A 23,577-nucleotide genomic window follows, 5' to 3' on the forward strand; every position below is an offset into this window, starting at 1 on the left:
TGCACGAAAGTATGTTGGTAAGTCATCTGAGACTGTGCGGCATGACAAATAACATTAGAACATATATACCTGCTACTAGTGATGAAGTGTTTTAATGTACAGGGTATAATCAAAAGAAGCTCAATTTTCACATAGCCTACCATATTAACTACAATGTTAACTCAAAATTAAACAACAAAACATTTCAATTTTAACTTGTAGCATTTTCTGATGTGACACAACATCATTTGTCAGTGCCTCACCAGTGTAAAAATAAAACAATTTCCAGACCTGACACCTCTATGGTGAGATGCTTTATGCTAAGATTTGTTTAGTTTTAGGCACAAAAACATAACAGCTAAAGTAACTACACAACACAAAGACAAAACTTCAAATAACAAGCAACTATGTGGTTTCAGCAATAGCAGCGTCCATAGCAACCACCATAGCAACGATAGAAAGCCTGAAAAAATCTTCGTAATAACTGACAAACTAAACATCATATACATTCACTGAACAAAGATAATTAAAATAAAATGCACATTTCTCACTAGAAATGTTATCAAAATGCATTTTAATGCTGAAAACTAACTTGAAATGGATTTTCCACTACTAAAAGACTAAAGAGACTAAAAGTTATGTCAGCCATTTTTTTATTTGTTTGTTTGTTTTCACAGACAGAAACTTGACAGTCACATGATGTGATTCTCACAATTTTAGAGCCATTATTGTGAAACTAATAGATTTTGCGCTGTGGACCAACATAGCTATTACACATTTTGACGTGAGACTGGGTTGCATCTGACCTGGTCTAGCCCCATCTTTGTCATATTGAATCACCATGTTCTCTTCCTTTTCTTCTTCTACCCTCACTGTTTTTACTCATTTGCCTCTTCCGGATCAGCTTTATGAAATTTCATCTCTTCACTAACAATCTCAGATTGATTTGAGGGGAGCTGAAAGCGAATGGCATTGCCTTTTTTAATGATGTATTTTTCCTTATAATGCCACAAAAGTAACCCTGACAGAGAGAAATATCCCTGCGTGACTTTCCTTGCTTGTTAAATTTCAACAAATCACTGGTCAATCACTGCCCAGCCGTTTGTGTCCTCTGGATTTTTTAAGGGTGCTACATTTTCTTCCAGTGGAAGGCATGCGTGCTAGTTGAATTTGATGTTTTAAATGACCTATTAGTGTAAATATTTGTGGACAGTAAGACTACAATTTGCTGAGGCATCAACTAATGTAAATATAAATGGGAACTGCTGTCCCAGTATGGGATCGTCATAACTGACCGTTCACTAAACCCCTCTCCCAAACAATGATTGTCCAATCATTGCTTAGCAACCATAACTAGACATGCAGCTTTAAGCCGTGTTCACACTATGTCAGATGGATGTAAAAGAGTGGAAAGATTCCCATGTTAAGGACTTGCTAGCGTTCACGTCATCTGACAATTTAGGAAGGTTCTATGATAACAATTGGTCATATGAGGGATTAAAATACCATACATTGACATTGAAAAGGACTTTGGCAGGCATGAGGCTTTCATATTTGTTTGGTTTGTTTGGTATATTATTAAGTGCCAAGTCAGATATATCAGAGCTTTCAGAAAAATCCCATTTTCCCAGTTGTAATTAGGATGTTGACGTGAACGAGCATTCACGTCAACCTCCAAGTCAAGTCGGAAACTTGTAATTACGGTAACTCCAACATGACATGAAATAGCCTCAGTCCTTTAGCATAATATAGACCCTTTTACAGGGTTCTTATTTTAAAATGAAAACATTGAAACATTAAGAAGTCAGCTAGAGAGGTAAAGACAGCATGTCTGACCAACTCATGGAGCTAACATTAGCTTAACTAGTTAGCTACAGCTGACAAAAGCTAGTGACAGCTGTCACTCTGTAATTTCAGCCGGCAAAATTGACCATTGCCATTTAAAATGAGGAACTGCTTTTGTCTACTATGAAATCAAAGACCCATTGTTTCAAAAATTGCTAAGAATTTCAAGTGGTAAATTTGCCAGTGTCATCATTGTAAACTGAAAATCTGGGGAGCAGAAATGGACAGATTGACAGGCATAGCAACAGTAACCAGGGGGTGGGATTTAGAGAATGGTCAGTTGCTCTCATTGGCCAGAATACTTTGAATTAGTCAGGTAAATAAACTAGGTGCTGGAAAATGTAAGAATAGAAGACTAAAATAAAAAAGAAGAGTAATAAGTAATAACTTTTTAGACAGTTATCTGAGTGAACAGGTTGAAGTTCAGCGCTTTGATCAAGGGTCATCATTTAGCACACTGTCTGTCACAGGTCAGGGCTCTGACTTCACTAACCACTAAATCGCACACAATCTAAATCATGTGCAGTTTCAACAGTGGATCTCTTTCTGGCTTCTGATCCCACTAAGAGATCAAGCTATGATCTTGTCTAATCCTTGTAGATCTGACGCTGACCTCTGCCTGCGGTGTAAACAGAACTGGAGGGGTTTATATAACACCAGCTTGGCTTGCATAACCAATTGACCATTGGCAAGCATCGTACCACCACTGTTAAGGCCACAGCTTTTTTCAGCCTGGAATCCAAAATGAATAAATTTAGTATTTTGCTCTGGGGCCGATGCTCATTAAAAAATGTTAATAATCTGTTCACATGGAGGCTAAAATAAATATCACTGTGACCCATTTAGAGTCGTGAAGGCAAGTCTGAGGACAAGTAGTTTTACTGGTCTTAATTTTAACTGGAAGCCTGATGAATATAGCTTACATAAAAGGACAAGCCCTAAATAAAATAGTAATTGTCATGAGTTTTTAAACTATTTGACGTGGTTTTGTCCAGGTCATGCATTATATTGGAAATGAAAAATGGCTAAATAAGGAAACTTTTCACTGTAACATTGGGGTAAAATTTACAATAAACTATGGTGGCATCTAACAGTTTCAGGTGAAAGTGTTTATGTAAGGCTTGTTATTCAAAGTGTGCTGGTTGAAATCGCTTATCAGGCTGACAAAATCTGAGTGTGTTAAGTGAAAGAGTGAAACTCTCCTTGAGCAAGGCATTTACTGTAGCTGAAACTGAGCTCTTATAGGATGACGAGGTTGAATTTAAAGTGGATTGTCAATAAAGCTTTTTGGGTAACATAAAAAGATCTATAGGCTTAATTTGGTTTATCTGAATTGGTGGGTGTGTGGTGCTGGGTATCGTTTTGGTTTGTGTGTGGTCTGAGTTTGGGCTTTTCCAGTATTCTTTGTCTGATTGTTGATGTCCCTTTTGATGCATCTACTTAATAAATATTCAACCTTATTTTTTTGGGTTTTCTTATATATTATATGTAATATTACACTTTAGAACTGAACAGAAAAAGTTCTTTATCAGATCATTATATCAACCTGTTTACCACTTTAAATAAATAGGTAAATACTGTACCTAAAACCTCATAATTTCATTTTTTTTGTGTTCCCTATTTGAATTTGAGTTAAATATTTTTCCTTTTGTCTCTTTGTCGAAAAAAATGTCAAAAGTGTCCAAAAGAATCCCATGCAATTCCCCTTCATACCTCAAACTAGAGCTTAAAAAATCCATGCTCAGTAATCTAAAAGTAAGGCTATTTTTTATAATTTCTGAAGAAAAATATATTTTCAGGATATACAATATTTCTCATTATCATCAGTGTTTTTGCTCCACTCTTCCATCTTGTTAGAAGGCACAGGCACAAACCACAGCCACCACCACTATGTTGCCGATGGTTGCCAGCACAGCAATCCACAGCCAGATGGTGTCACTGGACACTTTACCATCGTCCTCTGTTTCTGAGGGTCGAGAGTAGCTGGCGTTGAGGTTGGAGGTGGACGTCTGCAAGGACGTGTTGCCATTATATGGGGAATCCATGAAGGCCCCACTCACAGCCGGGAAATGCTACCAGGAGAGAGGGAAGACAGAGGAATTCAGATTAAAGTTTGTTAAAGGGCGTGTATCATCCACATTTCCAGCTCTGTATTTTTATTCTGGGGCTCTGCTGGAATATCTTTGCATGAGTTGCAGTTCAAAAACCTTCCCTCAGCCTCTCAGTTCTGGCTCTGTCTGAAACAGGCCGTTTTAGCTCCTGATGAGCCCACTCTGTTCTGCTTAGCCAGCTTTCGGAAGTCTGAAGTTCAGGAAGCTGTGTAAACAAACAATAATAATATAGTAGTTGGATTTCCCTTATTTTTATCGTTCTTCACTCAAAATGTCAACTTCTCAAATACATCTGTACATGTTTGAGCCTGAATCTGATCTAAAATATGCAAGTGGACAATGTGAACAACCTTAGCAACAAAGGCCGTTTGTGAGTGTTAGCCAACATTCTGACGTCAGTTCAAAGAGGAAGTAGAGGTTATTTTTCAAACGAAGCATTTAGAGCAGGTTGAAGTCTGACCTTTTGATTTGCAAGGAGCATTTTTACATATGTTCAGCTCAAGTTTTGGACCTTTGACCATGTTTTACATACTTATCCGACATTATAACAATATATAAATGAAAAGCAAAAGGCATGTCATTGTCCCCTTTAAGATTGATCTCAATCATTCTGGTTGTAAGAAGTCTGGAATAAATTGAATGTAAATCCATGGATAGGACTGAAAACTCCAGTTCAGTGATTCAGACTAACTTTCTCAAGACTTCACGGAGAAAGAGACAGAAAGACGAAATTTAACTTTAACTCGGGAAAGAATCAACCAGAATAAATGCAGAATATTACAATACAGACTAGCAGGTGTGTCTTTGTAAGATGTATTTTGTATTTTTATTAGAAACAAATACAACACAGCTATAAACACACAGAATCAATACAAATGAACCACAAAATGACACATGACAACAGTTACATTTTTCTTTAACAGAATAGTTTTAGAAATCATGTTTTCCAAGTTATTTGCTGAGCTAAACTAAATTTTTTTGGACATTTGCTTTTTATGTCAGTTAATCTTCATTATGTGTCCAGATATTTACAAACCATAACACAAATCAAATTTATTTATAAAGCACATTTAAAAACAACAACAGTTGACCAAAGTGCTGTACAATCATGATAACAAAGGCCATGGAAACACAATTAAGACGCAAAGACCGGTTTAACAGACAAAGAGACATTTCTTGGTTTTAACACACCAAGTTAAAAGCGGAGGAATAAAAATTAGTTTTAAGATAGGATTTAAAAACAGGCAGTGTGGGAGTCAGTCTAATATGCAGAGGCAACTTGTTTGGGGGCTATAACAGCAAAGGCACGATCACCCCTGTGCTTCAACCTTGAGCATGGCACAACCAAAAGCGACTGGTCAGCAGACCTGATTGACTTTGATGGGATGTGTGGTTGTAAGAGGTCAGAGAGGTAGGTTGGAGCTACGTACTGGTAGCCAGTGAAAGGAAGCCGGTACAGGGGAAATGTGCTCTCGCTTGCGTGTCCCTGTTAAAAGACGAGCTGCAGCATTCTGGACCAGCTGTAAGCGAGAGAGGGAAGCCTGGCTAACACCAACGTAAAGGGCATTACGGTAGTCAAGCCGAGATGTGATAAAAGCATGTATGACCCTCTCTTGTCTCTAAAAGGCTAAAAATGAGATCTTTCTGGCCTTCAACAAATTGTACAATGATAAGGATGGCATGGCTGAACAATAACATGTCCTGTTTAGGACGTTAACCTCACAGCTGTGCCTGGTCTCAGGACAGCTTTACTGTACTGTGTGAAGAGAAATCAGCATCTCAAAGGGATTAATTCTCAATAGATTAACAAAGTCTGACACATGCCACACATTCATAGGGAAAAGAGAAGTTATCCTTTACTTACACACACAAAGACACAAAGGATAGCAGGGAAAAAGAAAAAAAACAAGTGAAGCAGATAATGAATCACAATTTTTGTCTATGTTGGATGTGTCTGTCCCTTGGGGGCCTCCATAGCACCCAGAGGAGTGGGATTAATAACGTAAAACATCCATGTACTCAGTAGAGGAAAACATACATGTACATGCTCCACTTTTTGCTTTGATTTCTCTCTCACACACACACACACACACACACACACACACACACGTCGAATAAACCACCTCCACCTTTAGTTGCTTGTGTTGTTGCCAGCTCTTTACTCTGGAGGTGTGACACCTGCGTTACACACACAAAGACACGAGGTTGGTGAACTCAGGTGTATGAACTGACTGTACTGTTTTTTTTGTTTGTTTGTTTGTTTGTTTTTTTACATGCGCTAACTGCAAAAAAGACAGCAACACAAGCACATTGACTGTCTCCATCTCAAACACATACAAGCTGCACAGTCTGTGACACAAACAGACAGCTCAGTGGCCATTAATAATTCCAGTTTTCACTCTGACTGGTTTAACCGCATTTGACCCTTTAACTTGGGGGTGTTTCAGCATGTTAAAGCCACACTTTGTGCTTTGACTGTTGAGAAATAAAAGTCAAATCTGATATTGCTCAAGTTAAGTTCGGGTTAAGAGAGAGCCTCAGAAAAAATTCTGAAATATATGACACAAATAAGCATAGATGTATAGCTTTTTCAGGGTCCATTGAATGGGGAAGCTGAGATTTCTTTATGAGTAATTCAACAATTAAGAGGCCAGTTCAGCCAAATCACAAATATTTTCATTTACGTTTCACAGACTTAGTTCTGAACAGCCTTCAAATTTAATTCACCCCCAATGTATTGGGATGCAAATGTTATAGTTAAAATGTCAGCATATTAAATCTTAAGTATCTGTATGGATCAATAGCACATGACGCAAGTGAGAAAATATAGTGGGGTTTGTGTATGTGTGTGTGTGTGTGTGTGTGTGTGTGTGTGTGTGTGTGTGTGTGTGTGTGTGTGTGTGTGTGTGGTTTGAGTGACCAAACCCTTTAATGTTATAAAAAGAGCAGAAAATGAATGACTTCTTGAAGGCAATTACAAAATACATTGCAAAGCAGACATGAACAGAGAGGAATATCAAAGAGATTAAAAATATCTCTCTTTGCTAGAGATATTTTTAGGTCAGGTGCATGGCAATAAATGAAATGAAAGAAAAAACAGAGTGTCTGTACATTGGATTATAGGTGTCGAGTGACACTAACATAGTTAGATTTAGGAGACTAGGATTATTTATTGGAGTGCTTTTGAACAGTATAATGTGACTGGGTAATCAAAGTTGCCCCACTTTTTTCCTCTTTTCTCTTTTTTTTCCTTCTCTTGGAATTGGTGTTTAAATTGTGTCCTTTTTAACCATGGGCTATTTGTTCCTTTAAATATTGATTAAAAGGTTTTGTGAAAACAAAAAAATCTGCAAAGTCTTGTTTTAATATGTTGCATTTATCTCTCTCATTGTATATATTTTAACAAATATAACAAATATTCATTAATTATTGGGACATTCTTTGGATATATACTGTTGTGAGAACTATGACTGTTTTTTGTGACTTTCTTCAGGCATTGATAATGAGCTCATCCTGATCAGGTGTTGGTTGTTGCCAGAAACTGTGTTTGTGATGATGTTGGCATAACTACTCTGGTGTCTATATATGCCTTGCTCTTTGTCATGTTGGTAATTTGCTTGATGAAGACTGGGTTGAAACATTGCCTTGTCTGAGTGGAGGTGTGGGGCACTAATACCTGTTCGGTTTGGCCAAATCAGCTTCTTCAGTCTGTCCTAAACCCAGCCAAGGTACACACAATTTCCTGTCAAGTTTCAAAACTGTTTGTGGACAAGATATAGAGGCACTAAGATACAATTAACCCAGCACTATAAAACCTCATTCCCTTAAAGACCAGAACATACAGCCTAAGAAATAAATGTAAATATGGCAACTTGTACTGGGAAATAGAAAAAAGCATGGTTGAGAATCAGGAGTCATCAATTTAAAACTTAAACAACTTGAAAACAGATATACTGCCACAAAGAAATCTGGGTCACATGTATACAAAATTAATACATTTCCTCCGATCAAAGGTCAAAACCTTCACACATCACATGGAGGCTGATCCGAAATTATAATCTATGACCTGTATACATGTCCCAGCCAATAGGTATGGATTCCAGGCCTCACATGGTATATATTAAATCCCACTGATGTATAGTACAATGATGATTTCCATTATGCATCATTATTCATGCACATCTGTCTCATCTCATCCTGTACCACACACAACCATCGTTTGTGTGTGTCTGTGCGTGTGTTCCTTCCTTCCCAGAAATGAAAAAAAAAAAGAGTCTAAAATGTTGCAACCGTTAAGATACGGCAGCATAATTTATGAGAAAACTTTAAGAGCTCCCACATCAGCCACTTAATATGTATATTTAATTAAAACTGCCTCAAAGGGTTTATCTTGACTGGAGGGAGGGACTGGGGTAAATTTTGCTGTTCTTGTGCTGGTTTTGTAAGAATATAACATAACATATCAGGAACACCAAGCACACAAATATTAGATTCCACAACCCCCAACCTGTAAACAAAAACATTTTCTGTTAAAGGGAACACTGAACTTCTTCACCTTCTGATTAAAAAGTCTCTGCCTAGGAGCTGTGTCTCGTTCTACAAGTAAAACAGCAGAGAAAGGTCATCAACTAAAACAGCAGTGAGCACAAGCATGTGCAAGCGTTGTTACACCATATGCCTAGAAGACAAACTATCCAGAGAAATAATGAGTTTGTTTTTAGAATCGTATGGTCTAAAATCAAAAGGCTGGATACCTACTGTGTGCTGCAACTCTGCATGGTCAACTAAAAGCAATGGATCCTAGTATGACGAGAAACAATCTGTAATCTCACCTTCCGTTTACTTTAGTGGTAATTAGGTGGATTATATGCACTGATAATGTTTGGCACACATTCAATAACTTAAAATATGTCTTTCCTGCTGAACTGACATGACCATAAGCTACTATATGTCATGAGTGAAAGAAATCAATCTGTAGGTTACCACTAACTACACAGAATGGATTCAAAATAAGGTATTCAAATGCTTGTGACCATATTTCAAGATGTGTGTGTTTGCTGTTGCTAATTAAAAAGTGACTTTGTCATTAACACACAGGAAACAGGAAATTTACTAACTAAATCTGCTGCTGCTCCTAATGCCCAATATCCACTTAAGACTGTCTTCTCAAGAGAAACGACAGCATCATTCCTTTCAGCAAATGGCCAAAAACGACATTTGTTTACATTCAAGTCTGTAGGAATTATGACTCTTTCTTTCCAGAGCAAAGGAGAAAGTGGTGTGATGTCATCATAGAGAGAGAAGGTCGGGGTGGGTGGATCGGACAATGTTGGTTTCTTTTAACCGCAATCGTTCCCTAACCTTAAAGTGTTCCTTACTGTAACCATGACGACAAAAATCCGCTAACCTCGATGACGCAGTCATTTTAACCCGAACCATGACCTTTCCCTAAATCTAAAGAAGTTGTTTTTGTGCCTGAAGTTTAACCACAGGATAGAGTTGATTTGTAACCGTTTTGGAGGGTACTGGTAAATAAATGATGTCATCATGCTGCTAGCGGCTTCAGGTCAGAGAGCGCCTGTGTCTTCTAGAGAACATGGAACAACATGTTTTGTTGTTTGATTCGGATGACTTGTTGATCCACTTTGTATCAAGCTGAGCTGTCACTTGTCATCTACATTTCAAAAATTCTGCACGTTCCCATTAGATTCTGACACTTTACTGGATTTACACATAATTTTCTCCCACTGACTAAACATCTAGGATGGATGGCATTAATGGTTTATAAGGTTAAAAATAGGTTAAAAATATAAGATTAAAGGACTCAGATAGACTCGTATTATAAGCCAGCTGCAAGGATTGCATTGCCAGTAGACACTACAGCTGGATGTAACATTCACTTCTGTCCATTGTCTGTTTTCCTCCGCAAGCGTCTGCTTTGGAGATAAAGAAGCACATCAAATGATTGGTGGGAACAGGAGCGCTCCCAGACTCATACACACACACACACACACACACACACACACACACACACACACACACACACACACACACACACACACACACACACAGTCACTGTGCTCAGTATCAACACTGAGCTGTGTAGGAAAGCGGCAATCTGTTCATTCAGAGTAAAGTTACAGTTATATAAGCAACTGACCTCTTTTGGTGCTACAGCAGCTTCACAGTTTCAATGCATCTACTGTTTATTGATAAAAAGAAATAATTTATTACTTCAACAATATATACTTGATTGAAAAGTTGACATGATAGTTTTAGGGCTCCAACTAACAAATATATTAATTTATTAATCCCCTCATTATTTTCTCAATTACTCTTCTGGTCTATAAAAGGTCAGAATATAGCAAAAAATCCTCATTGACCAACATCTGGAACCTGCAGATATTCCATTTACTATCATAGAAGACTAAAACAATATTTTAAAATGATTAATTGATTATGAAAATAGTTTATGATTAATTTTCTGTTGATTGATTAATTCCCAAGTACACTAAATTGCTTCAGATTTTGTCATTTTAGGCTCACTTTACTACCTATGGTCCATGAAGAGTTTCAAATACTTTCAAAGAAAGGTTAAGTGTGTTTATTTGAAAATCACTGAAAAGATTATTTATAGATATTATTTATTTTATTTGTGTTACTCTTAAATCATGTTCTTGTAAAGTTATATAACATAAGTTTGATACATACATTGACATGATAGGGCAAAAAGATGATAATAAGGATTTTAATTAATAAAATCAAAACCTGAAGTAAGGTGGCTCCTCCATCCTATTTCAGCAGCATACCAGCCAGGCAGAGTTACAGAAAACTGATACCAGCTGCTACAGCAGTGCTGTAGCCCACACACAGCTGATAAAACAGCCAGTCAGCTCAGGACAGCCACACATCAATCAAACCATACAGTCAGTCAACATACAAACAAGAGTAGACCAAAAAGCAGCATAGGTAACATAGGCACATTTAAATTGAATACAGAAGAAATTCTTTGAGGAGAAAAAAAATCTAAAACACACAAATTTTACCTGCAAAAAAACAAGACAAGCACCAGGCCTGCATGACAAGCCTGGTGAAACTAGAGATTTTACTCCTGTAGTTTGTTCCAAAAATGCTTCCAAGCATCACAAAAATGTTACAAGAGTGCTAAAGTGGTAGTGCTAGACTGGCTGGTATCATGTCAACTGCTCCTCATCCACATCCTTATGTATTATTGATTCTCTGCAGGTGGAGAGGAAGACGTCATCTGCTGCAGGTGGTTTTGATTGAATCTAATATACGAAATTTCAATGCAAAAATTACATATCACTCTACTATTCAAGGTCATTAACTGGTTGTTTTTATTACAATAGATTTATAATTATTTTTTGCAGTTAGAATATAAGCTCAGACAAATAGTTTGTGTTGGGTTAAAACAGATGGGAGAGCATCATAAAATATATATAGAACATAGAGAGAACACAAGGAGAAAGAGAGTTGTACCTACTGCTGGCTGTCTATGAAGTTAGAGCTCAGGTCTGGTGTTCCTGTCTGTCCCGTCCTACACTCTGACTGAGACTGAGTGCATCCACAGAGAGAGAAAGATCACTTCATGAGAGAGAGACCTCACTCCCTGGGTGAGAGAGAGATAGTGGGAGTGTATGAGAGAGACAGAGAGAGATCCCTCCCAGTGAGAGTGAGAGCGATGAGCGTACACTGTGAGAGCATGTGTGTGTATGTGAGACAGATTTAGAGATCCTGCTGTGAATGTGGGTGTACAATATATGTGGTGGGAAGTGTGTGTGTGTGTTTGTTTGCGTGATAAAGAGTAAGAGAGACACAAAGCACATCGCGGACATGTGTAGGTGTATAAAAAAGTGTGTGTTGGTGACAGAGGAGAGTTCTCCAGGAGACACTTTCATCTATCAAACAGCTGAGCTTGTTTGTGTGTTTGTAGCCTCACACAGCCAAACTGCATCTCTCTAGCCCAGCTTTCATCATGACATACTGTAGAAACAACCCCTTGAAAACTGATTTGATCCCTGTCATACAATACCTGCCGAATTCCAAAACCTTGTTAACAACTGTTAAAACTTGTGAGGTGTGATATTTGCATGGTATCACCTGAAACTTTTATTGAAACCTGTCCTGTGAAACCTTCTTTTATCAATATAGAGACAGTCAGAATCAAAGACCAAAGATGTGCCAGGATTTGGTATTTACATCCAGTCAGGCGTATGAAAGGTTCAAGTTTATGTCAGTGAAGGAGAAACCTGTCAAACATCTATTATAGAGTAGTTGAAATTTTTTTTTTAAAATTATCAATATCACATTGGACAAAAACTGAAAGATAGTGTTTCCGAGCTTCAGCTTTACTGTAAACAATAATGGCAAACAGCAGGAACAATGAGGTGACTGGATACATATGACGTGACAAACATCCTAAATCAGATTTGAACTTAAAGCATCGAGAGCACATGACATGCTGCTGAGTCACCAGGCTGATCGGCTTTTCTGCTTCTACATCTGGGACCGTGAGGACACACAGGTATCAGCAATTAACATAATCAAAAAAAAATTAAAATTAAAACATGAAGCTTTCTGTGTGTAATTGTGTTTTTTTACATGCATGCATAGATGTACATATGACATGCAGCTGTATGTTGGGACCTTGTATGAATGCATATTTGTGTGCGTCCGTGTGTGTGATGTGCAAATATTAATAGCATGCATCTGTGCGTATGGATGAATGCATATTAGGCACAGGTTAGGGAACATGTGTCTCTCTGCTCATGTGCATCATTTTCCGTGTGTATCACTGCAGAAAACATCATCATTACATTAGCACGTAATTTGTCTCATAGTCATCTTTCAAGACTAATTTCTGTTAAAACAAGAAAAAAATCATCTGAATAATTCCACTTAATCTCAGCACATTTGTTATCACAAAAAAACAAAAAAACATGCCATTTACCATTAATCCACCCTAAATCTTTTTTTTCTCTTTCTCTGTCTCTGTCCACAACTCTAAATTACTAAATTTAAAAAGTGTAAAAGAAAGAATATACAGTAGGAAAAGAGAAGGGGTTATCAGAGGATAAGCATAAAAACACTCCAGTGACCCCATGATGTGTTCTCTTACTCACATCATGTCTTTCCTCCTCTTAGCCATTCTTCCTCTGTGTCTTTATCCCTTCTCTCTCTCTCTCCTTCCCTCTTTATTGTATTTCTGTGTTGTCAATCTCTCACTTTAACCTTCTGCTTAGTCTCTCACCTTTGTCTTTGCCACACAGCGACTCCACCACCTTTTAGTCCCATCTACATGACATCGAGTAAGATCCAAACTTTTTTTTACCCTGTCTACCTCCACAGTTCTTTTCCTTCTTTCACCTTCCCTCTTGTTCTGCAAACTCCTCACTCCTTCCCATTTACTCTCACCGTCGCCACCTGTAAATTATTGATATTACTCTTGCACTTTCTTTCCAGTGGTCTCACCTAAAGATGGAAATTACAAATCACTTTGCTGATTCTAGTTTTTTTCATTCAGTTCAGTTCAAAGATTCATAGTTAATGATTCTGTGGTTCATTCACTTTTTTTCTAAGCTGATCAATTGCATCATCAAATGCATTTCACTAGGCAGTAACACACTCTATATCGTAGCATACCTGACAAAACTCCACTGCTAAAAGCTAATTATTCCCTCTTTAAATCTGTAGTTCTGTTTTTTCCTCCCTCTATAGATCGTCCCATTCCTCCCTGCTTGCCGCATGCATCCTACCATCTGTCCATCTGTCCATTGTATCATCCTGATGCAATCACTGATAGGACACAGACAGGACATCTCTGTATAGTATGCACTGCACTGCTGCAGGCCTCGTGGGATTAAAGACAAAAACATACATACAGCTTCAATCTTCCAAATCTCTGAAAATGAGGAATCTTTGCTGCATGACGTATCAAATGCACAACAACATAATTTTTGAGTGTGTACGAGTGTGTGTCCTATAGAGGCTTAGAACAAGTGTGTAGTCTTTGTCTGCATGTTCATGTGTATGTGTTTGCATGTATTTGTCTGCGTCTGCTGTATATAAACAGGTGCATGCATTGCTTGTGTATAAGCCTCCATTCTGTGTGTGTATGTGCGTGTGTGTATGAGTGTGTGTGCGTGTGTGTGCGTGTGTGTGCGTGTGTGTGTGTCCAGGAAAGTGGTGGTTTATTAAGTTATATAATGTTCTTCTAAGTTGAGAAGAGATCCAGCAAATGCCTCTGGTGATCTCACACACACACACACATACATGCACACATGAAAACACACAAGACACAAATGAATGCGCACACATATGCAGCAGGAACACACATTCATCAATCACTGGAAGCGCAAACACACAAACTACAACACACTGGAGGCTTGGGGTTATTTAAAATGAGAGGAATTTGAGCGGAATAAGGGAATTTTGGGTGAAGAAAAAAATAACTCTCCTATAATTAGCCAAGGATGGGGAGAGAGCGAAAAGGGCCAGAACTCACTTATCATTTATGAGACATTTGTCTCACAAGCTATTTGTTTCACAAGCTATTAATGTAGCTCTTGACGTGAAGTTTGCTCCTGGCGAGAGGAATATTTCAGCCTTGTGCGTTTTTGCCAAGAAGAGGAAGAGAAGGATCATAATTGCATTTTACATGTGAAGTTTTTAAATTCCAAAAATATATATTTTCAGGGCTGAAAAATCTGGTTCTCCATCTGTGATGGCTTTAACAGAAAAAACGAGGTTGAAAGAAAAGAGGGGGAGGTCAGAAGAGAAAGAAATGAAAGGGTGAATAAACAGCCCTACAGCAGCCAGATGTTACTCTTCCTTCTGAAACATCTGTCGTAGAAAGAAAAACACAGAAAGAGACAGAGAAGAAAAGAGATGAACAGAAACAAAGATTACAAAGGGTCAAGGAAGAGAGACAATACTGTATAAACTGGAGATACTGAATATACTATGAACCACTCTTTTCTCTCCTTTTCAGTTGACCTTTGTACTTTATTGTCCAGCCAGCAGATAAAGTTTTTGGTGGCAGAATTTGAAGTGATGTATATGAGATGGATTATATTCATTTATAATGTATGAATCTTATAGAAATCTCTAATTATTGCTAGTTTATTCTCTTCTCAGGACATTTGCATTGTTACAACACAAAGTCTACAGCCACACTAGCAGCTCTGTGAGGCTGTACTTAGACACAGCGGTTCACAATGACAATGTTTACCATCTTAGTCAACCTTGTGGTGGTGCCAGAGGAAGGGTCAGTAAGGGTCACTAAGATTCATCACCTGGAAGCGTAGATAATTCACTGAAACATTTTGACCTCCTGCAAGGGGAGAAGTCAGGGGATCACCAAAGTCAGAGGGCTTCATCCTCTGGAGACCACGAATGTCTGTATTAAATTTCATGGCAATCCAGCCAACATTTGTTGTGATATTTGAGATTGAGTTTGAGTATTTTGATGCTGCTTCAGCAGCACCGGTCCAGAACCCCCAGCCCAGGACAAAACTGAAGTACTAATCTTAAAAGTTGCCAATGAGACAGAAAAAAAAGCAATAAACATTGAAAATGAGTCATTTTCTGGTTTGTTGAGATGGAATAAGCAGCAGTTTTCAACATAGACTAAATCAAATTTTTTTAAAAATAAAATAAAATTCAGCAAAGTAAGACAAACTCAAGTAGGACAAAGAGGACAAAGAGCACTGGTGAAGTGTATTTTCTTTATCTCATTTACACTTTAAAACTTCACTTTAAATCACTGAATTTAAATTATCAGCTAGAGCCTCTATCTTCTTTCAAATTTACATCAAAATGAACTTTAGTTTAAAATCTGTCACTACATCAAAAAAATGCCATAAAGGAACTTTAAGTATTTTAATAAGGCAATAAATTTAAATAACTCAATTGTAAGACCTTTTAAGGACCTGCAGATACTGTCTCCTGCTGCCAGTGGGTCTTGCTTTTGAATAAAAGCAAATTTGATTGAGTTCATTTCAAATGACTCTCATGAGATGATGATTTTGCCCTGAAATAATGGACACAGAGCAAACCAAATCAAGAAAGCAGCTGAAAATGATTTCCATACTTTCCAAGTTATTGAGCCGTGAGATGAAAAGAAAATACTGCTGCTAGAGTATGTCCGGAGGGAACCTGGGCTCACTGAACTCATGACAAGAATGGAGGGAGTAAGAATAACGTAAGAAAGAGAGAAAGAAGGAGAATAACCGAGAAGATGAGTGAGAGAAGAGAGAAGTGTCCGGTCTGTAGGTTATGGTGAGCAACAGAAGATGGGGGAGGATGAGAGAGAGAGAGGCTTACACTGCATGGCTAGTTGAATCTTTGCTTAGTTTCGCTGGGGGCTTCCCTCAGAGGGAGAGCCTAAATGCCCTTGTCAGGCATGCTTACCCAGTATGCCTTGTGGTCCGATGAAGATACCCAAGGGTCCGATTGGTTAGGTTTAGGCATAGGGAGTGAGATGGTTAGGGTTAAGGTAAAAATATCAGGGTCAGAGCCAGTCAGAGGCAGAGTAGGGGGCGGGTCTTCACAGAAGGCATAATGGGTAAGCATGCAAGGGCATTTAGTCTCTCCGGGGCTTCAGAGCCTGACAGACGAGCAAAGAAAAGCATTCACTGACATCATTAAGTGATGTTATCCAGCTTTCATAAGACCCTTCACGCTTCATATGCATACACACACACACAATCGCACACAGTCATATACATGCACATACTGTAAGGTGCATTTGTGGGGACGTTTGTAAGCATTCATGTACAGGTGTCCATATATACAGTATGATGATATACAGAAAGAGATTATTCAAATGATTACTTTCTTATGGAAGAAATTATGTAAATGCTTGAGTATTTGGACAATGCCTGGTAATCAAGATATAGGTTGCTTTTATATTGTTTATCTATGTAAACCATGTTTGTTTTTTTTTCGATACACTGTGTAATTTGCAACAGTGACTTGTTTCCCTTTCAAACATGAATGTCAATCGCTGGAAGTTGTTATTTATACATTGTACTATTGCGTGACATGTAATCCCACGTGGGATGGACTACTTTAATGGTATGACACGAAAATAAATATTCATTCATGTACGCATACATTGACATACAGTAAAATCACTCACACTGGGACAACCTACACAGGTAAAATATGAATGAATTAATTAATTTGGTTAGGTCTGCTTGCTCTCCTCTTGTTTCCTGTCTGTCTCTACTCTCAGCTATTGAATAAAGGCAAAAACACAAAGAATATACTAACTCTGCACAAGAGTACATATAATCATCAGGCTCAATGGTGTGTTCCTCAAACACATATATAAAACCATGACGCCAGTCAAAGACACATAAATACAAAACATTAAAATACAAAAATTAGTCTGCAAATTACAAAGACACCATCATTTCAAGGCCGCTTTGAAGATATGATCAACTCATAACTTGCAGCAGTGTGAAAAAATGTGTTTAATCGTCAAGTATAATAACCATAAAATTTGTACTACCTTTTGAAATAGATAAAGTATCTTTAATCAGTGAAAACTAGCTCCATATAGAACTTTTTTATATATTTCCGCATGTAAGCAACATATTATGGTATCAAAAGAAGGTTTTAGTGTATAAGCATAAACCTGAAGCAGCTAAAGCACATAAGCAGTCAACCTAACGCAAGTCTCTTAGTGTGCAAGCAAACACTCACACAAAAGGCACACAAAGATATGCGTGCAGAGACTGCACACCGACACAATGCATCCCTATATACTGTATACGCTGCACTTCCAATCACTCTATCCATACAGTACGTTTCATGATTACGCTCTGTTAAGCTCCATTTAATTAACTCTGTGCTCTGCTGAACAGATACCAGCCCTGTTACTGCTACACGCGCTGAGATGTGAAGTGCGTTTCATGAAACCTGGCCTCTTGTTCTCACCTAAAGAGCAAGTCCCAGATTTCCCCACTTTACAAATCAGAAAAGAGTGAGTCACGTTATAGCATTGAATACTCCATGATCTGAGTGAAATCACTGAGACCACTTTTTTAATAGCTTTACTTTTACCGCACTTGTAAGTTTTGTTTCTCTATGCTATATCTTTAACAGAATAAACAGCAATCAAAGGTAAAGTCTGAAATAATCATCATCATCACAGTTATGAATTAATAAGAGTGCTATAAACATGTTTCGTCATCTGTGAGTCTGATCACATTTGAATTATACAATGCAGCAATCTTTGATATAAAAGAATAGTGTGTTTATGTAGGATCCCATCATTTGTAATACTTAGTATTGGTATATTAAGCATACAGACTGGTTTACATCCATATCAGGGATGTTTCTGAGTTCTGTGTCAAGCCACATTCTAACATAATGTAATGTAAGTGATATATGCTGTGTGAGACAGATTATCCTAATCCTCTAATATAAAGAAAACAAAACATTTGGACATTGCAACACAGATAATACTAAACTGCCAAGGTGTCCCAGAAAATGTTTGCTGCATTTCAAATTCCAAGCTTAAGCTACGTGATTAAATGCACTACACAGATAAGGTTTCATTCAAACAATACACTTTTATGTAATGATTTTACGGGTCAATCAGGCTCATGACATGAGACATTCATTTATTATATTTCTAACTTTCTAAACCTCAGGTTTGATCTTTTTTATCGATTCTAGACAACAAAATTATATCACATTTTACATTCATGTGCTTTAAAGTCAGAATTGTCTTTATATTCTTTAACTAGTTGATAAATTCCTTCTCAACTCTTAACCTGACATGTCAAAGCACACACTGTCATTAAAGAATGATTAAATATGATTAAAATATGAATGCATGAGGCTATAATTTAAATCAATTTTATTTATTCAAATCAACTTTATTTATATAGCACTTTACAAACAACAAAGTTGATCCAAAGTGCTTCCCATTTAATAATAAGTATAGTCGTGGCATCTAAGAACCCAGACATTAAAGTTTCCGACCCCATCCTAAAAACTGAGGTCAGGTGTGTGTTGACAAATGACTCACTTACATAACAGAAGTGCAACTGTGGTTTTGTCCACATGCGTGTCTGGCGTGTTTGTATGTGTCTAATCTGTCATCCCACCCATCCTGAATAAATAAAGCATTACAGAGCTTATATTATGCGTGCCATGAGTCATGACTCATCCGCTTGTAAGCTTAATGTGTTCAGAAGAGTCATATCCTCTGGTTATCACTGGAGGTAACATTGCAAAGATGCTTTCTCATTTTTCCACACAAAGGTGCTTTATGCATAGTTAAAGCCAATGCAGACATCCTACCTCCTCATCCATGTGCTGTAAGATTATCCAAACAGTTTGATCATCTTTAAAGTGAACCAGAATATTTGTCAAGCATTATGAACATCACTATTATCAATGACGATCACTTTGTACTTTGCAATCAAAGGGAGACAGAAACAGAGGTCAGAAAAAGCTCTACTGCACATTTATATCCCCATAATTCCATATTGACACCTCAGGATTTGATAAATCAAAAATTATTGAGGGAATACATGACCTGGATAGTCCAGCTGTTTCTAGACCTCAACATCACTCCAGTACCCACGAGGCAAAGGGCCTTGAATTTAAAATTTTATGCTTGTTTCATTAATATCAATACTGTGGTATTTAAGTTTGCTAACTTTATTTCAAAAGCCTGGATAGGAAGTTAAAATATATTTTGATGTTTAATTAGTATTTATCAAGAATTTTCAGTAATACATAGTAAGCTTCTGACAGTAAATTAGAAGTTCTGCACTACTTAATGATGGTCTGAAGATCTGAAGGTGAAAGATGCTTTAGTTATTTCTTTATTTTCTTTCTTTACTGTTTGACAATTTATACTCTGTATTCTGGTCCTGGCTTGTCTGAATTTATGGTGTCTTGTAAGCCCATGTGGGCTGAGCATACAATTGTATGCATGACACAATAATAAAAATTTCATTCATTTGTTCGTTCATTCATTCACTGTGCATCTCACACATGGTGAGGGCATATGAATAAAGAAAATAAGCTGTCCGCTCACTTTAATCTCAAGAAGAGATAGAATAGAAGAAAGTACATTCATGTAGCGTCCCAGTTTCTAGGTGCATGTTTTTAATTTCCATGTGCTGGTAGATAGAGTCATACTAATTCTGAATCATGCCTACAGTGTTGGAATTCTTGTTGCTTAGAAGAAAACACAGTCTACGTTCTTGATACACTTTCTCAACAACACTTAAAAGGATGAGCAGCTCATTATGGATGAGATCTGCCATCAGTGTCAACGAGATGCCCCCATGAAGTACCTGATAAACTCTTAGGCAGATGGTAATCTGACCTAACTCTCTATCACACATACTTTGATAGACATAACTTAATTAAGACCAATTACGTTCACTCATAGAAAAAAAGGAGGTTTAGGATAAAGAGAGAGAGAGTGAGAGAGAGAACACGTCATCATCACAAGGTCACCCACTGGCAAAGTCCCTGTTTGCGCTCTGTGTCTTGCTCAAGGCCACTTCATCAGTGATAGAAGCACCACAGCATACGTCAACATCAGATGAACCTGTCATAAAACCTTGGAGATGTACTGATATTCCAAATCTTAAAAAGTGACATTTAAATGTAGTGGAGTTTAATATGTAGTATATGGGTTAATTTACACCTATCATCAGGTCCATTATGAGTTTCTGTAACCCTGCAAAAACTGCCGTCTTTTTTCAGTTTTCATGAAACAAAGTTTTGGAGATGTCTTTTGGGAAGCAAGAACATTAAGGCATCAGAGTGCTCAGAGACAGTTAGTGTAGGGTGATTAAGGACCGCATATTGAGCCCACCTGATTAACTATCTGAGAACAGATGGCTATCAGATGAGGCTTTCCATCAAACTCCTTCAGCTGGACAGGGTTCACGTCTGGTGCAGACAGGCTCAGTGGCAACATTCAGGAAATTAAAGGGGAATATCGCCCGATCCAGAAACTAGAAAATGGGACACTGAATGCTGTCCTACAATTTTCTGGACCCATAAGTTGAAATTTTGTGGGAAAAAGCCTTGAGAAGATTGTAAACTGTTGTCATTACTTTAGCATGTCCTTGCACAGAGGGTTAGTTGATTTAATAGCTTTGGGTAGATGGCTATCATAAGAGATTTTCCATCAAATCTGCACAGCTGGACAGGGTACACTGCAGGAAATAGGTAACGTGCACAAACAGATTGCATTGCTATTCGACATCTTCTAGGGTCTTAAGTTAATTAACATCATTGCTGATGTGCCCTTGTGTCTTGTTTAATATATAAGAGTTCAAGTTACTAATTTTCACACAAGAAGTGAAAATTCCCCAACAGGAAAAATGATTTGCTTTCTTTAGATGCAACCAGCAGATGGAGTAATTTCACACTTAACCAGGCAACTCAGGTGGCTATCTGCCTGACAGCAGAGGGTTTGATGTGATAAATTTAAATGTCATCAGGAGCAGTCAAAATATACTCTTGACCACACTAGAATACTGTCACAACATCAACTTAATCTTCTGTCCTGTCCAAAATCCTGCCATCTAGTGTTCAGCTCCAGACCAACTTGAAACCTTTCAAAAAGCCAATCAAGACAAGCGGACCACAACACAAGCATGTTCACTTTATTTGTGTCTTTGTGGCAGAAGCTAACTTTATTTATTGTGTTTCTTTCAATGGCAATTTTCAAGATAATTGTGCCATTAAAATAATCTGACACTAGAATTTGTCATGTTCACTTTATGAACTAATTTAAAGTCTGCTTCTTTTTCATTTACAAATGTCAGGAACAACTTAACCTTTTCACATTAAATATGTAGGACTCACCAAAACCATATTATGACAAGAAAAGACATTTAATGCTTCCTCTTGCAAACAGAGCATTAATGTACTGTAGCGCTGATTCAATGCTGCAAAAGAGAGCACACAGTAAAAGTAGGACTTGAGTTGTGCTTGCACTTAAAAGCTACAGTAATTACTTTAAAAACATGTAGACTACATAGCTCTATACATGTACCTTACAAAGGGAGCTGGACTGTAACATAAAGCAAAGCTTTCCCCTTAGGCTACTTGAGGCTCAGCTTTACAGGTCAGAGGAGACAGAGAGGGAAAAGATACAGGCAGAAAATGGGACAAGTATAGCATGATCCAGAACAACAGAATGGATGAGACCACTGCAGTAACTGTGATAGGAGGAAACAAACACACCAGAAAGATGTTTTGTTTGCAATTGCAATTTCATAAAGATGTACTGTATTTCCCTAATTTTCATGAAGAATAAATATAATATGAGCTTTAGCCCGTGTAACATAGTGGAGCAAATAATCCAAGTCTGTCTGTTAAGCCCAGAAGTCCAAACTGACCTACAGCGACTCGTTTTTTAAATAAAATGTGAGCCTTTGCTTGCATGTCTCCTTTTGAAGAAACTCCTTCACTGTCTCTTCATGAGTCATCACTGCAAAACTGCAAAAAAATGCATTTTACAAATGTTTTGGAGAAACTTTTCTAAGGCTCCAGTTACTCAGTATGTTTTTATTCTCAAGAAATTTTCTTTGCAATTTTCTGATAAAAAAGAGTAAGATGCATCTTATTCTGCATCTTTTCTGTACCTTTTAATATTTATCTGACATGACCTGAGTGATCTGTGATTATTATCCTGATCATTATAAAACTTTGTCAGTAGGCTACAAAAACATCGGAAAGCGGCTACTGTAACTTTTAAATCAAGCCAAAGCATTTAACATACAAGAAAACTGAAACACACAAATTGTATTTGATACAGTATAAAACACATATTAGCTCCACTTTCCTCCACTGTTCTTGGTTAATGTGACACTAACACTGCCCTCCAAAAGCTGTAATCTGTTTTGTAAACCATTACATTGCACCTCCTCAGTCAAATCATCTCAGCTCACTTTTGGATTTCATTGCCTAAAAGTCTCAGCCACACAAAGTAATGGACAAACTTAGTTCCACTTCCTTACCTGTGCTGCCATCAGTGATAACTCCATGATCCCTGGATCGATGGTGGCCAGCCTGAGTGTGCAGAGAGAGGAACACGTTTTGTTGGGGAAGAAAGAGCACTGACGAGTATGAGCAAGGTCTCTAAAACTGTACTGCTATGTTTCGCTGGATGAGTGCAGTTGAGGATGTGCTACATAATGACATAATGAATGAGTGCTTTTCATGGTTCATGGAAGAGTTTACTCACTCAGCACATCTCTCTCTCTCTCTCTCTCTCTCTCCCTCTCTCTCTCTCTCTCTCCCTCTTGCTCTGTATGGATGTGTATGTTGGGGGGGGGCTCTTGAAGCATGCCAGGCAAACCGGGCAGAATTATTGATGCTGTTGGTTTGGTTTTTGCACGTAAGCTCTTTCGACACTGCTACCCCCAACATCTTCCTGCAGCCACTTTCTTTTGGATGAACTTTGAAGCATACAATAATCCCAAAGATGGATCCTTTAATTATTTACCTCCTTATGAAAATCTACATAAAACATATCTTTGGGTATGCATGTTTTTCCATTTTTCTTTTTCCCTGCACACATCTTGAATAACAAAGTGTTTATATGATGTAACTATTGGCTTCATTA

At 37.7% G+C, this 23,577-nt stretch overlaps 1 protein-coding gene across 2 annotated transcripts; it reads right to left on the reverse strand.

Annotated features, from left to right (window-relative positions):
- Window positions 1-6: 6 nt before the first annotated feature.
- LOC122984740 (uncharacterized protein C14orf132) lies at window positions 7-23,127 on the reverse strand. 2 transcript variants are annotated; one of them, XM_044355361.1, is made up of 2 exons: window positions 22,970-23,127; window positions 7-3,896 (listed from the first exon to the last, which is right to left on the reverse strand). In XM_044355361.1, the coding sequence occupies exons 1-2, from the start codon at window positions 22,994-22,996 to the stop codon at window positions 3,678-3,680; spliced, it is 246 nt and encodes an 81-aa protein (XP_044211296.1). In that variant the 5' UTR covers window positions 22,997-23,127; the 3' UTR covers window positions 7-3,677. The 2 variants fall into 2 exon arrangements, 1 of the variants encoding a protein (XP_044211296.1); XR_006403969.1 differs by lacking the exon at window positions 22,970-23,127 and adding an exon at window positions 11,440-11,552 and having other exon boundaries at window positions 3,797-3,896.
- Window positions 23,128-23,577: the final 450 nt, after the last annotated feature.

Source organism: Thunnus albacares, chromosome 6 (genome assembly GCF_914725855.1).
Source record: "Thunnus albacares chromosome 6, fThuAlb1.1, whole genome shotgun sequence".
Lineage (NCBI taxonomy): Eukaryota > Metazoa > Chordata > Actinopteri > Scombriformes > Scombridae > Thunnus > Thunnus albacares.

Excerpts from the sequence above, each read along its gene's own strand:
- LOC122984740 (XM_044355361.1), bottom strand. The coding sequence starts at position 22,996 with ATGGAGTTATCACTGATGGCAGCACAG. Across the intron at positions 3,897-22,969 it reads TATCACTGATGGCAGCACAG|CATTTCCCGGCTGTGAGTGG; the intron begins GTAAGGAAGTGG and ends CTCTCCTGGTAG.